The 15,454-nt window shown below is 40.6% G+C and overlaps 1 protein-coding gene across 1 annotated transcript in view; it reads left to right on the top strand.

Annotated features, from left to right (window-relative positions):
* caln1 (calneuron 1) overlaps window positions 1-15,454 on the top strand; it is a 443,115-nt gene that overhangs the window by 412,486 nt on the left and 15,175 nt on the right. Inside the window, exon 5 of the mRNA XM_063031141.1 lies at window positions 6,790-6,943. Within this exon, the coding sequence (XP_062887211.1) occupies window positions 6,790-6,943 (154 nt within the window). The remainder of the gene's footprint in view (window positions 1-6,789; window positions 6,944-15,454) is intronic.

The raw sequence follows: 15,454 nt of genomic DNA, 5'->3' as shown, positions 1-15,454 counted from the left end.
CATAATTACATGTATGTATCCAAGATAATCCAAAATGATACAGAAGGAAGGTCTTTAAATTGCTGGGACACTGGGGCCCACTCCTGGACATACTGGAAAATACACAAACAAAACAGATAACACTTCGCTCTGTCTGGACTGTCCTGAGAAGGAATGGGAGCAATAAATATCTGCCCCAAACAGGAAATATAAAGGTTGTAGACAGAGCTTGACTGAAGGCGGTATGATGGGTGAGGGAAGGAGTGTGGAGGCGGGAAGCCAGCATCAGCTGCACTTTGTAAACGAGAATGGAGTGTGGGACGATGTTGAAGTGGGAATGTGCAGAGGAGGATTAGTCATGAGCCTGCTGTCAGCCTCCATGCTTTCATCTTTGCCTGCGGATTCTGCTGCAGCAGCAGCTCTAGTGATTAAAAGCACCCTCTTCATCGGGCCACTGAGGATATGCAGACACAGATGGTGGCACTAGCTGACGCTGTGTGTTAGCTTGCACTGAGAGGGAGAGGGAAGCCTGTCCTTGTTGAATAGCTGGCAGTCTGAGTAATTCTGAGATGTGGGTGTTACTGCTGGGCCAGTATGTGTGATGGTATGATTCACAGTATTTCTGAATCCTGCTTTTGTTTGAACAAGTTTACAATATATTGTATGATGTTGATATACTTGGCTAGAAGGGAGATGGTTGGTAAAGTGGGAAATTGACTTATTTTTTTCACATGTACCGAGGTACAGTGAACACTGTTGCTTAGCATGCCCTTGGTACAGATCATATCATCACATCAGTACATTGAGGCAGTACCAGGGAAATCAATAACAGAATGCAGAATAAATTCTTACCATTACAGAGGAAGTATAGTGCAGGCAGACAGGTGCAAGGCCATGATGAGGTAAATTGTGAGGATAAGAGATCTTTGCCGACCTGAATTTGAGTATTGTAGGCCAGCTACAAAAGCTTCAAGCCATTCCACTGACATGCACATATGAGCCTCACAACCAACAGCAGCATGAGCGTGAATTTCTGATGTAATCTTCCAGAACTCATCTGCCATGAAGTAATTGCACATTACTAGATGTTGGTAGTGTCGACCATTGTCTCCCTCTTTCTTTTCAGCATATGTCCAGACCCTGAAATATGACCAATGTTTTCACCCACTATATTTTAGAATAGAATTTTAAATTCTCCCAGTACCTAGAGAAACACCATTACTTCGGATTTGATGTGAAATATTTGTTTCATCATTAAAAGCTTTTGATGTTTGATGCTGAATTTTTTTGTGCATTGTCTGATGATGATATTATGTATCACAACAAGAACATACTTAGGAACTGGAGCAGCCCTTAGGATTTAGTAGCACCCCTTCTGCACCACGCTGCCTTCCGATAATAAAGGATCATAGTGACAGCATGGGAAACATCACTATCAGCTTCAGTTGTGCAATATTTAGTCGATTGACTCTGCAACGTCTTCCAAGCTTTCTTGAAGGATAAACAAGCTAACATTAATCCCCTCCCCCAGGATAGGATTCATAGCACTGAAGACCCAGATACACTCAGTCCCTACTTTGGGCTGGCTACACCACTGTATGCCCCCTCACCAGAGTCCTGAAACAGTTACTGTGCCATGGCTATCAATGGAGAGAGGAAAAGATTCAAGGATCTGTTCAAAGACTCCTTGTAGAAATGCAACATCTTCACTGATGCCAAGGAATCTTTGGCCTATAATCATTAAGAGTGGAGAAGGAGCACTTGAGGGGCCTTTGAAAACCTCAACACATGCTTTGGGAGCACAGAGAGCATTTCATTAAGGCGGAAGGAGTACAACACATCACGAGCGATTCACCCACCCACCACAAATGACACCACCCGCCCCAACTGGTACCACATCGGTCTCATTAATCATCCCAGACTCATAAACCCAGAAAGGAAACAAATCAACTTTGGCCCAGGAGAAGACGTGTGTGTCATTGGTACAACACCTCCAATTGACTTTAGTGAAAAAATAATTTTTCAGCTTCTGGTTAGTGCCTAGCAAAGCCAGCATTTACTGTCCAACCCTGATACACTTGAGTTGATAGTGAGCTGCCTTCTTGGATCTCGTCAATCTTCTGATGAAGGTATTTCCAAAATGCTTTTGTGTAGTAAGTTCTAGGACTTAAACCCATGAATGATGAAGGAACAGCACCAGCAGGGTGCTCTGATTAAGACAGAAATACAGGAGACCACAGATGCTGGAATCCAGAGTGAAAAAACAAACTGTAGGAGGAGCTCAGTGAGTCAGGGTGCTTCTGTGGAGGCAAGGGGATAACTCATATTTCAAGTTGCTACCCCGCTGTTATTATTAACTCCCAAGACTTAAGCACAGTCAAAATTTTTCTGTGACAGGATTGACACACGATTTACAAACCTATTGAACGTTGAAGGGCTTTGATAGAGTGGATGTGGAGGGGATATTTTCCATGGTGAGGAAGTCTAAGACCAGAGGATGCAGCCTCAGAATAGAGGGACATCTATTTAGAATGGAGGTGAGGAGGAATTTCTGCAGCCACACGATGGGGAATCTGTGAAATTTGTTGTCACAGGTGGCTGTGGTTGATAGATTCTTGATTACTCAGGGCATGAAGGCAGGGATTGGGGGTGAGAGAAAATGGATTAGCCATAATGAAATGGAGCAGGCTGAATGGGTAAAATGGCCCAATTCTGCTTCTATATCTTATGTTCTTTTGGTCTTATGGGCTTAGAGAGGATTCCAGGTTCGCAGGGCCCTAGGTATGGGGAAGGATTGGAAAAGCCATTTCATTCTTTTGAGCAGATTAGAGTTTGAGTGGCATTGCGAGAACCAACACCTCACTATTACCCATGTTTTTATATCATTAAGTATATACCTAAATTCTGCATCAAGTTAAATGGGGAAACGATTATTAGTGTGTGAATAATTTAGCAATTTGCAGTGACTCTCAACTTGATGCATATCTCTTCCTTATCTGGGATTGTTTACACTTTAATAATGGTGCACAGATTTAACGTGCATTATCTTCTTCACTTTCTAGATTTCATTTGACAGCTGTTGTTATCAAGTCTGATATTTTTGCTTTTAAACACTTTCTATATGATTCAATATTGCATAGATATCCTTGTTCTGATGTTCTCGACTCAACAGCATGTCTCCTGTGTATTCCTGCTGTGCATTAGATTACTGAGCATTAAGAGAGAATACTGATCTCACAATTGCTAAGTGCCGACACTGCTCTCTGAATAATTCTTCACCTTGGAAAATTTCACTTTCTCCATGTTTATCATCTTTAAAGTAAGAAATTGTGTTTACAAATCAGTCACAAAGGTCATCAATAAAGGTCATAGGAAAATTCCCAAGGGATTACACTGCACACAATGTGTAATTAGAACTACTATCAATGTCTACCTTCTGTTCCTATCATCTAGCCAACTAATTATCCAATTTACAATCTTGGATCCTGAGAGGTTTCACAGTAGTCATAACTCTCCTGTGAAAGACCAAGTCAAGGGCTTTTTGAATGTCAAAATGTATAAAATTCTGCTCACTTATAATGTGTTGCATTGCTGAAGAATTCCAGTGTTTTTATTAGGTACAACCTGTGGCATAGAACCTCCGTTGCCTAGGATTTTTTCAGTCTTCCTTGTCATCAGGTGTTGCTGATTTCCTTCATTTTTACGGACTCTTATCTCTTGCACAGAACAGTTGTCCAGCCAAATTCTCACTAGGATATTTAGCCCTCTGCTCCCTCTGTCTCCTTTTTGCCCTTATTATTTAACATCATTCATGTCAAAAAATGAACAGATCTGTCACCTGTTGACAGGTCTTTACCATTATTGTTATAAACTCACACCTCGAAAACAACCCATCTTCTGCATGATGTTCGGCTGCTGAGGAAAAGGCTGCCTGCATTTGGCACATCTCCTAGGTACATGCCTGAGACTGAAAAACTACATGTGTGGAAGGTCACGGGACAGATGTTGTCTCCTACCAGCCCATGGCACAATGTCTTGGCTGTACTGCTCAAAGCTAATGCATCTGAAGCGTCTTTTTTCTAGTTCAGTGGTTCCATTGTCATTGATGAATAAGACAGCACATACACTCAATTCTTCACTCAAACTGCTGAATGAAAAGGACAAACTTTCACAATAAATGAATTAGTGTTGAAATGGAAGGATTATGTTACAGTAAATGTTTAATTCAATTAATGGTCAACAAAGTGCCACAAACAACTGAGGTACACGAAAGGCAGAGAGATACACATTTGTGTAATGCCTTTCATGCTCACGGGGTGACAGAGTACTTAGGAGTACAGTCACAGCTATAACCTAGGGAATGTGGGAGTCAATTTGTGCACAGCATGTTAGCCTAAGCAGCAGGAGATCATTGCTCTACAATCTGACTTCATTGCTGTTGTTTGAGGAAGATTTTTCGGTTGGAAGAACACGAGAAGGCGATGTTCTTTAAAAATAGTGCCAGAAAATCTGTTCATATTTACATAATCAGGTGGGTCCCAAAATATTGTATCACCTTAGAAAGCAGGGAACTTCCATAATATACTGTCACAGTAGATTGTATGACACTGGAGTAGTGGCCTCGGTTATGAATTTTGTAAAATTATACAAGAATGAATGTAATTTGAACAAAAAAAATCTATTGTAGTAGAAAGTGGCCATAGTACTGCTATACTGAAAATGATTAGGGTTGTGCAGTTTAGTTCAAAAAGTGAATGGAAGTAGCTGTTCTTGACCCTATTGGACTGTGTCTTAAGGTTTCTGTTTCTCCTGCCCAATAGTAACTGCAAGAAGACTGCATGGCACAGATGGCAGTGATCTTTGATGATAGATGCTGCCTTCTTGTGGCAGTGCTTCATATAGATACTTCCGATGGTGGGGAAAGATGTGCCAGCAACGAATTGGGCTGAGTATGCTGCTCTCTGCAGCTTCTTACATTCCTATCTATTCGAAAGACTGTGCCAGATCATGATGCAACCATACAGAAAACCTGGTAGAATCTGCAGAAGATTGCTAATGTGCTTGCTGACAAGCAGAACCCCTTTTAACCTTCTACGGAAGTAAAGATGCTGATATGCCTTCCTTTTGATTGTATCTTGGTGCTGGACCCAGCACAAGTTTTCTGACTCGTTAACACGCGGAAATTTAAAGCTGAAACTTAAAGTGAAGGAAGAGGTTTTTTTCTGAGGTGGAGAAAACTAGTGATAATGCCATTAAACAAAGTGATAAAGAGAAACTAACTGATTAATAAAAATAATAACTAATTGAATCAGCTTTTTTGTCTGTAGGCATTTTACTGCCTCAATTTCATATTTATATTTGTCTTCAGTTAAGTGTACACACTATAATGGAGCAATGTGATAAGACCTACACATTTAAGAAGTATTTTAACAAGGTGAAACAACCCAAGGATCTTCATATGAGTTTTATAAAAAAATTGAGATTGAACTATGTAAGGAAATATGATTAAAAGCTCACTCGATGAAGATTTTATGGGGTGTTTAGAAAGAAAAGAGTGAGAATGAGAGTCTTATGGAGAAATCAGCAAAACTTAAGGTTTTGGCAGTGGAAGGTAGTGATTATTGTGGGATATCAAGAGGAGAAAGACAATTTTCTCAGAATGCTATTAGGATGGAAGAGCATAAAGAGAAAGGGTTAAGGACGTGGTGAGATTTGAAAATGTGGATGAGAATTTTAAAATTGTAAAGAGACAATGCAGGTCAGTGAACTACAGGGAAATAGGGTTTGATGTATTATAATAGGACAGCAAAGATACTTTACAGAGATTACTAGATTGAAAACACAAGGAAGTCTGCAGATGCTGGAAATGCAAAGCAGCACACACAAAATGCTGGAGGATCTCAGAAGATCAGGCAGCATCTATGGAAAAAATCAAACTGTCGGCGTTTCGGGCCAAGACCCTTCTGCAGGACTGAGAAGGAAGGAGGAAGATGCCAGAATAAAAGGTCCGGGGGGTGGGGGGAGGGATGGAGGAGGGGAAAGAAACTAGCTAGAAGGTGATAGGTGAAACCAGGTTTGTGGGAAAAGGTCAAGTGCTGGAGAAAGAATCTGATAGAAGAGGAGAGTGGGCCATAGGAGGAAGGGGAGGAGGAGGAGACTCAGGGGGAAGTAACAGACAGGTGAGAAGAAGTAAAAATTCAAAGTGAGGACAGATGAGAGGCAGACCAGGAGATTAGGTGAATCTGAACAAAATGGTTTGGCAAAACAAATAAAGTTAGTGACATTATTGAGGAGGAAATAAATATGTTTGCTGAGAGTGGAAGCAGAGTGCAAACCTTATCTCAGGGTCATATGTAATATTAATGTGATTAACAATCTGATTGCCAGTCTAGCGATATGGTTATGCATAGGAAATTAAGTTTCCTTCAGGGACCAAGGACAAATACACCTACCTTATAAATAGTGAAGTAAATTTCAACACACCCAAATGAATAATCTTTTTTCTCATAAGCATATATCTTTGATTTCCAGTTTAAGTTTCTAGCTCAAATTTTAATGAGCAAGAGAAAGATTTGCTTTGCATCCTGTTGGCCAGCTCACAAGGATTGCAATGGCAGAGTTTGTGCAGAAACATGACAGGGATCTTTCTACCCTGCAAGACAATAAATAAGATTGAAAATTACATAAAGAAAGACAATTAGTAATATAATTCAGTTACAACTTCTTTCGATTACTGAACATTCTCTCATCAAATTAACTAAAGGTTATTTTATTGTGGACACAGATTGATTCTTGGTTTTTTTCCACCAGTTTGATATGCAGAGGATTACACTGGAAGAATTGAAGCACATATTATTTCATGCATTTCGGGACCATTTGACAATGAAAGACATTGAAAACATCATCATTACAGAGGAGGAGAGCCTGAATGAAAGTTCGAGTAATTGTCATACTGAATTTGAAGGTAAGCTCATTGTACATTCAGAACAGAGAAATTGAGTTAATTATTTTAAACTTAGCTTGAGTCACTTGCAGCTAAAGAAAAATAAAAATAAATCACATGAAGGTCACCACAAATTTTACATGATTTAGGTTTCCTTGATATTTTGTAACTGGACAAAGTCACAAATCCTGCTTATTTTCTTCAATGCTGTCAGCCACTTTCTATTCAGTGCCGCATGATTGCTTGCAAGGTTGTTCTTTATACTTCTATCAAAACAAGAAGAGTTTATTCTCCTTCCTATCACCTAACTTCAGAATAGATTTGAATTTGAGGGTATCACTTCACAGATATCATCAGTTTTTTGGTAACTGACCTGATTGTTAGCACGACTATATTACAATTCATGTCCTCCGTATTTTCATTCTGCCTATAGCTTTTGACTTGCCTGAATACTGTATCCTCAATAAGTATTGATTTTGTGCATTGAGCTATTTTATTACAGGAAAGGTACTTTACAACCACGTCCTGAATAAGAAGTGTTGCTTTAGCTAAGCAAATAAAGTTGGTCACAAGCTCGATTTTCCATAAACAATTCAACTGAGATATTTGATAGAACATAGTCTGTTGTTAAATCAACAATTTTGTTTGGATAAACTCCCCTCGAAGAAATCAACTCTTGTTGAAACATTGGTTTCATCAACAGCTGGGAAATGATTCAGGGCTCCTCCGTGACTATAGAGTCTGCCGATGAATTGATTCAACTGTGTACCTCCGAACTGAATTGCAAGAGACATGAACAATATATATACAACTCACGTGGGTTTCTAGAATGGCAGATCTTTACTGCATGTAGCTCACTCATTTATGAATTAATGCTTGAAAATAAAGATGAGTTACAAAATTAATTAAAATTTCTGCCATCCATTTGAGATTAGGAAGAATGATTGCAAAAAACTCTTTAATTACTTGGAACTGTCCTACATACACTGCGTCAAGCTGTAGGATTATGCACTTCCATGGCTTTAATACACTCTGATATTGACAGTTAAGTAATGCTGATTTTCAGCCAGTTCTCTCCGTTGCTAACTCAAGTGTTGCCTTTAAGTTTTAATTAGTTTGAAATCTTCTGTAGCGACTTCTAAAGGATGTTAAATCAAAATCTAATCAAATTAATGTAAAGCAGTCCAAGTGCACACACTCAGTGAATTTAAAAATAAATATAGCAACCCAGACATCCCACCCTGCAAAAACTCAAGGGAGGTCTCAACCTCATTTCAGGGAGGTCTCAACCTCATTGCAGTCTGTGTCAATGAATTTGTTAATTTTGCAAGACATCAGATTCACAAGTGTTTTGTGAGACAGCTGACTTCTGGATTCTGTCTTAATGTGCCGTGTTCACAATAGCTGCTGCCTTGGTTGATGAGTAGGCATAGTTTTTTGCTATTTCTGAATCAGGAAACAATTTTCTGAATAGCTTGCCTGTGTGCTTACACACCTGGAATGGCAGGTTATGCTCAACGATGAAAGATGTAAAGTACACCTCAGCTCTAGTGACCTTCTCTGTCAGACTTCGGTTTTCTGCTGAAAAGAACTGTGAAATACTTGAGCAGCCTTCCCTGTGCTTAGCCTCCCTAATATGTTGTGGTCCCTAAAAGAAATAAAAGCATAAGGTATATCCTTATTATAGGTGTGCGCAGCTTAATGTCCATTAGGACAACATCCGATCGCATATACGTCCGTAGACAGACAGACAGACAGACAGACACACACACACACACACACACACACACACACCCTGCAATAGTCGGGATCAGAACTTATTTTTTTACATCAAAATGGGGGATTTTAAATGAGTGATTTAGGAGTTCTGTATCTTCAAGTTCAAGTTTATTGTCATCTGGCTGATTGTCCACAAACAAAACAACCTCTGTCCAGACCATGGTGTAGCCACAATACATATATCATGCACACCACATAAAACAATATATTACCATTTTATTCAATAAAGTGTAATCCAAAATGCATATAAATTGTGCAGTACAGGTAAACAGTTCACTGTCCTAATGACGAGACCTCGGTGGGGGCCGGGTATTTATTAAAATCGGTTTTTCTTCTGAAAACGGCTGCGCTTAAACCCAGCCCATCGCAGGCTTCGATGTACCTGCAAGTGGAAGTGTTTCAGGAAAAAGCCCCGAAGAATTTGCTTTCTGCGAGCGCATTTTTGAAGATGTCTTAGCGGACGATTTTGGAATTTTGCTCCAATTTAAACCCCGCTGTAATCCCCTTTAAGGTGCTAACGTGCCCAGCCTGTATAGAACAGCCTCGCCAGGCTTTTGTACTTCATCACTGACAGTTGTCTGGATCATTTCAGCATCATTACAGATGGCAGTAACTGTACAGCTGGACTATTGAAGAGAGAGAGTTCGACTGTAAAGCCTGCCCACAGAGAAAACTGATAGGTCTACTAGCACAAAGAGAGATCAAGCAGGATTCACTCATTTTCTTTCTTTCTTTTTTTTCCCTCTCCCTCTCTAAAAAATCGATTTCCAGGATATTGTATATAATTTGCGGGCATCAGGGAGTCGCTATCGATATGCGGGAGACTCCCGGAACTCCTGGGAGAGGTGGGATGTCTGGCAACCATACCACTATGAATTCCAGTCCTGTTGGGACCCTGAGATTTTATGATCTGGGTGGGATTGTAATTCTAGTAGGGTTCTGTGAAATTTTGTTTCACATTGACATTTTGGAGAGTTCATCCCTTCTCATTTCCCTGAGGAAATTCAATACCAATATCTTCCTTTTTATTTCTACGTATATATAACCTAAAAATATACAAAGCTAAACCTTGGTTTCAGAATGGAAGAGAAAAATAGAAAGAAATTGAGATTGAGCTGATCAGAGCTGCTTATGACTCAATCATGTATATAAATCAGTTGGTGAGGCTGGGATGTGTCAGCCTGGGGAATTCCAAATGGAAGCATAAAGAGAAAACAATAGGGATGGAAAGAAAGTTACAATTACCCCCAAAAATCTGTTGCCTGTTTGGATACTACCAGTCTTTATACTGTTCCATATGCATCACCTTGTATTTAGGCATGTTGCCACTAGCTATTGTGAAGACTGTTCATTATGCATCACCTTGTACTTAGACATGTTGACTCTAGTTGGTGTGAAATTTTAATGCGACATCTACCTGCTGGGAGCTCATCATGTGCATAATTGCATAGTGACTATCAATGTGATCTTCTATCATGTAACGCATCACAACCAAACCAGTTTGTCTTTGCTGGGTTTGTGTAACCTAGTGGCAAATCTCCGCTTGGAATCACACCAAAACAGTAGCTTTCAGAAGCAAGCCTGTATCGTCCCTAAACTGACATGTCAAACTTTACCCCTCTTATCTTCAAAGACCAATTTTCTTTTCTCTCAAGTGTTACTTATAAATATGCAAATATCATGAGTTGAAATATTCCCTGTGCCAAAGCATTCTCTATTCCAGACATTCTCTGTATAGGAAATTACCTCATGACTCAGCAACAATTTTGAATCAATGACCCTTGTCAATAGTTGTCCAACCATTGCATCATGGCTGACACCTCATCCCTCTCAATCCCTTTCTCCTGCCTTCTCCCCATAACCTGCTATTCTCCCTGACTAACCAAGAACATATCAACCTCCACTTTAAATATACTCAAGAACTTGACCTCCAGAGCCATCTGTGACAAGGAATTCCATAGATTCATCACCCTTTGCTAAAGAAATTTCTTCTCATCTCTGTTCTAAACGGACTTTCCTCTGTTCTGAGGCTGTGTCCTCTGGTGTTAGACTCACCCAATATAGGAAGCAACTTCTCTCCACATCCACTCTTATCTAGGCCATTCAATGTTCGATATGTTTCAATGAGATCATCACCCCTTCCCCCATTCTTCTAAACTGCAGTGTGTACAAGTCCAGACTAATCAAATGCTCCTCATAAATTAGGAGCACGTGGGCACGTGGCTATGTGGTTAAAGCGTTTGTCTAGTGGTCTGAAGGTCGCTAGTTCGAGCCTCAGCTGTGGCAGCTTGTTTGTGCCCTTGAGCAAGGCACTTAACCACACATTGCTCTAATATCTGTGTGAGGAGTGGCGCCCCACACAGACTTCCAATCTGCACCTTGTAAGGCATGAAAATGCCCGACGTAGGCCTCATGGTCTGAGTTGACTTTCCCCTCCCACACATTAACCTTTTCATTCCTGGAATCATTCTTGTGAATCTCCTCTAAACTCTCTCCAATGGCAGCACATTATTTCTTAGACAAGGGGCCCAACTCTGCTACCAATATTCCAAGTGCAGTCTGATCAGTGCCTTATAAAGCCGTAGCATTACATCCTTGCTCTTATATTCCTGTCCTCTCAAAATGAATGCTAGCATTACATTTATCTTCCTTACCACCAACTCAACCTAAGTTAACTTTTAGGGAATCCTGCACAACAACTCCCAAGACTCTCTGGCACCTCTGATTTTTGAATTTTCTCCCCATTTGGAAAATAGTCTAGGCTTTTACTCCTTCTACCGAAGTACATGACCATACACTTACCCACTCTACAATCCATCAGCCGCGTCTTTGCCCATTCTCCCAAATTGTCTAAGTCCTTCTGCAGACTTTCTGCTTCCTCAACACCACCTCCACCTAGCTTTGTGTTGTATGCAAACTTGGCTAAAGTTTGCAAAAGCCAAAGCTGCATAGCCTGATAGATGTAATTAACAGTATATTTACTGGCCTTCGCCAATTTGAAGTTCAAAGTCAAGTAATTATCGAAGTACATACAGTATACAGCATGCCACCATATACTATCCTGAGATTTACTTTCTTGCAGGCATTCACGGTTGATACAAAGAAATGCAATGGAATGAATGAAAAATTGTACACAAACAAGGACTGGCAAACAGCCATTAATCAAAAGAAGACAAACTGTGCAAATACTAAAGAATTAAAATAATAATTAGTTTTGGGAAAATCAGGTAGATTCCCTGAAAGTGAGCCTGTTGGTTGTGGAATCAGTTTAGTGTTGAGGTGAATGAAGCTATCCATGCTCCAGGAACACTGAGCTCCAGGCCTCATCATAGCCTGGTCCAGACAGGGACAGAGCTGAATCCCAGAGGTGAGGTGAGAATGTCACCAGGTTCGGATATGGCCCAAGTGCGGAGTGAGAGACACTGAAGCAGGTCGATAGTTCACAGACTTCAATGCGAACAGCGTTAAAGGGAAAAGAAAACAATAAACACTAGGCCAAACAGGGCTGTTAACTAAAACTCTCAAATGGAAAACGAAGTCTACACTGCGGCTGAAAAGAACAACTAAGAATAAAACGAATACCGCCAGTCTTCAGATTCAGTTGACTCGACGGTCCAATTTCTCAGGCAAGGCAGATTGCCAACAGGCAGCGAAGTGTTGTTGTGTCCAAGTCTCGACAAATACTATGACAGAATGAATGGAGTTAAATACTGTCACACTGAAATAATAATTTCTTGACATGTGCATATTCACGAGCGCAATTGCTGTATCTACTGCACTGCCGAGTCAGTAGTTGTGACAGAGAGTGACTGCTCATGAAATCAAGGACATGTTTGACCAAGTGTGGCAACTAGGAAGTCTGAAACTATTAATGTCAAATAGTATCAAATGGAAAATATGGTTAGAATTATACTAAAAAAGGACGATGGTGTATTTGTCAGGGATCAATTAGCCCAGTCCCAACTCATCACCTGAGGAGTTCCATAGGGCAGAGTACTAGACCCAACTATCTTATGCAGCATCATCAATGACCTTTCTAGATCATAAGATTTGAGTGGGGATGGTCGCCAATAATTATACAATGGTCAGCTGAATTTGCACTCATCGGTAAGTGAAGCAGGCTATGGCAACTCTGCAGCATGATCTATTCAAAATCTTGTTATATACTAAGTGGCAAAGGAAATAAATGCCACTAAAGTGCCACACAATGGCCATCACCATCTACAGAGCATAACAACTTACTCTTAACATAAGTAGTAATACCATCAAACAGTTCACCATCAATATCCTGTGGGTCACCACTGACCAGAAACTAGACCAGCCATGTAACCACTGTGGTTACAAGAAAAGATCAGAGCTTGAGTATCTTGCACTGAGTGACTCACCTCCTGATCCCTATGCTTTCCCTGCTGCAAGATGGAATAATCTCCACTTGCATGGATGATTCCAGCTACAACAACTTCCACGAAGCTGAACATCATCCAGACCAGTGCAACCTACTAGATAACCGTCCTTGTGTACTGTCAACAAATTGGCAAGAATGCATGCCAAGGCTACCCCAATGGCATCTGTTGGACTCATGACCGATACAACCAAGGAAGAAAAGGACAGCAGGTGCAGGTGAATACCACCCACTTCCTGGTTTCTCTCCAGTGTGCACAGTTTGTTGGCCCCCAGTTGGAATTATGATGCCTCTTTGTCACTGGGTCTAAATCCTGAAAGTCCCTCCCCAACAACACAGAGTAAGTATGTTCACAAAAAGAACCAGCAGTTCAAGAACGTAGCATTTATATGGCAGCAATAAATGCTGATCTTGCCAGTAATAGCCAAAAATTAATTAAACAACATTGTGAAAGCTTGACTGATTTGATACATGAGCATTAAAAAGCAATATTTCTGGTGGCACACTCTCAAATCTTCTAACACCACACAGGGTGAAGCGTGCTTTGATTAAGGAACTTGTACGGGCAGCTGGAATTTAATGCGGACAAGCATGAGGGGGTACACGTTGAAAGGACAAACCTGGGTAGGACTTACACAGAGAATGGTATGACACTGAGGACTATGGTAGAACACAAAAATCTGGGAATATTGATCTATATAATTCCTTGAAAATGATGGATTGGGCTATAACGATAGCTTTTAGCACCTTGACCATAATTCAAAGAACTGAATACAGGAGTTGGGATGTTCTGTTGAATTTGTATAAGACATTGGTGAGGCCCAGTTTGGAGTCATATATGCAGTTCTGGTCACCTACCTACCTACAGGAAAATTAACAATAAGATCGAAAGAGTGCAGAGAAAATGAACAAGGAAGTCGCTGGGATTTGAGGACTGAGTTATAGAGAAAGGTTGAATAGGCTTGGATATTTCTTTCCCTAGAATGTAAGAGAATGAGGGGAGATTTGCTAGAGGTACAAAATATAAAATTATGAGAGGTATAGATAGGGTAAATGCAAACAGGCTTTTTCCACTGAGGTTGAGTGAGCCTCGAACTAGAGGCCGTGGGTTAAGGGTGAAAGGTGAAAGGGGAACATGAGGGGGAACTTCTTCACGGAGAGGAGAGGGTAGTGAGAGTGTGAAGCGAGCTGCCAGTGGAATAGTGGATACAGGTTCAATTTCAATATTTAAGAGAAATTTGGATAAGTACATGAATGGGAGAGGTATGAAGGACTATTATCGAGTGCAGGTCAATGAGACTAGGCAGAATATTAGTTAGGCACAACTAGATGGGTCGAAGGACCTGCTTCTGTGCCGTAGTATTCTATGACGCTATGTCCCTATGCAGAACAATATGACAATTACTTGAATCTGAGTCTGAATACAGTGAGACTGGTCCAACGAGCCAGAAAAAGGGTGAGATTGTCTTTTAAATGTTTTATTTGAGAACATATTGTTGCATTGCAATTCTGGTGCCTGCTAGATCATGCCTTACACAATTGTTTTTGTGTGTGGACTGGTAAAGAAACACATTCAGGAAAAGCCGAGAAGCACGCGAAGACTGATATTCAAACTTGGAGTTTCTTGTGTGAATAAAAAAGGCATCCGAAAGTGCAACAGAGGTTTGTTTATTTCTTTATTTACCAATACAGCTTGGAGTAAACCCATTGGGCCCTTCGAGCCATGCTGACTCAGCAACCCCCAACAACCCCAATTAACTCTAACCTAATCATGGGTCAACTTACAATGACCAGTTAACCTACCCGGTAGGTCATTGAACTGTGGAAGGAAACTGCATTACCCGGGTAAATCCCATGCATTCTACAGGAAGGATATAAAGAGACTCCTTACAGGCAGCACCAGAATTGAACTCCAAACTCCAACATCTTGAGCTGTAATAATGCTGAGCTAACTGCTACATTACTGTGGCACCCAGTAGTTTTTCCACTGCAAGTGCCTGGTATGGCGGAAGACCATATTCTGGGAGCTGCAGAGAAGTCAATAGGTACATGACTAACTCCAAACATACTGCCTGGCCAGTTATTTCCGCAGTGGCAGTTATTACTTGCCATGTTGCTTTATTTGCTCAAAGAAAGGACATCTTTTACAGCTTGCAGATCCAAGGCCAAGAAAAGCAAAAAAAAAAAAAAAATAAATTTTCAATGCCAATTGAAAGAGACAACAAGAAGGTAAGCCTTAAGGCTTGAAAGTTCATTTCAACAATCAGTGAATATGAGGTAAGAACAGAAATTGTTGAGAACAATTCAGATGAAGCCTCCGTTGGCAGGAGTCCACCATGAATGTGTGTTGC

The sequence above is a fragment of the Mobula hypostoma genome, chromosome 23 (genome assembly GCF_963921235.1).
Source record: "Mobula hypostoma chromosome 23, sMobHyp1.1, whole genome shotgun sequence".
Classification (NCBI taxonomy): Eukaryota; Metazoa; Chordata; class Chondrichthyes; order Myliobatiformes; family Myliobatidae; genus Mobula; species Mobula hypostoma.
This window is presented reverse-complemented; position numbering and strand designations above follow the sequence as displayed.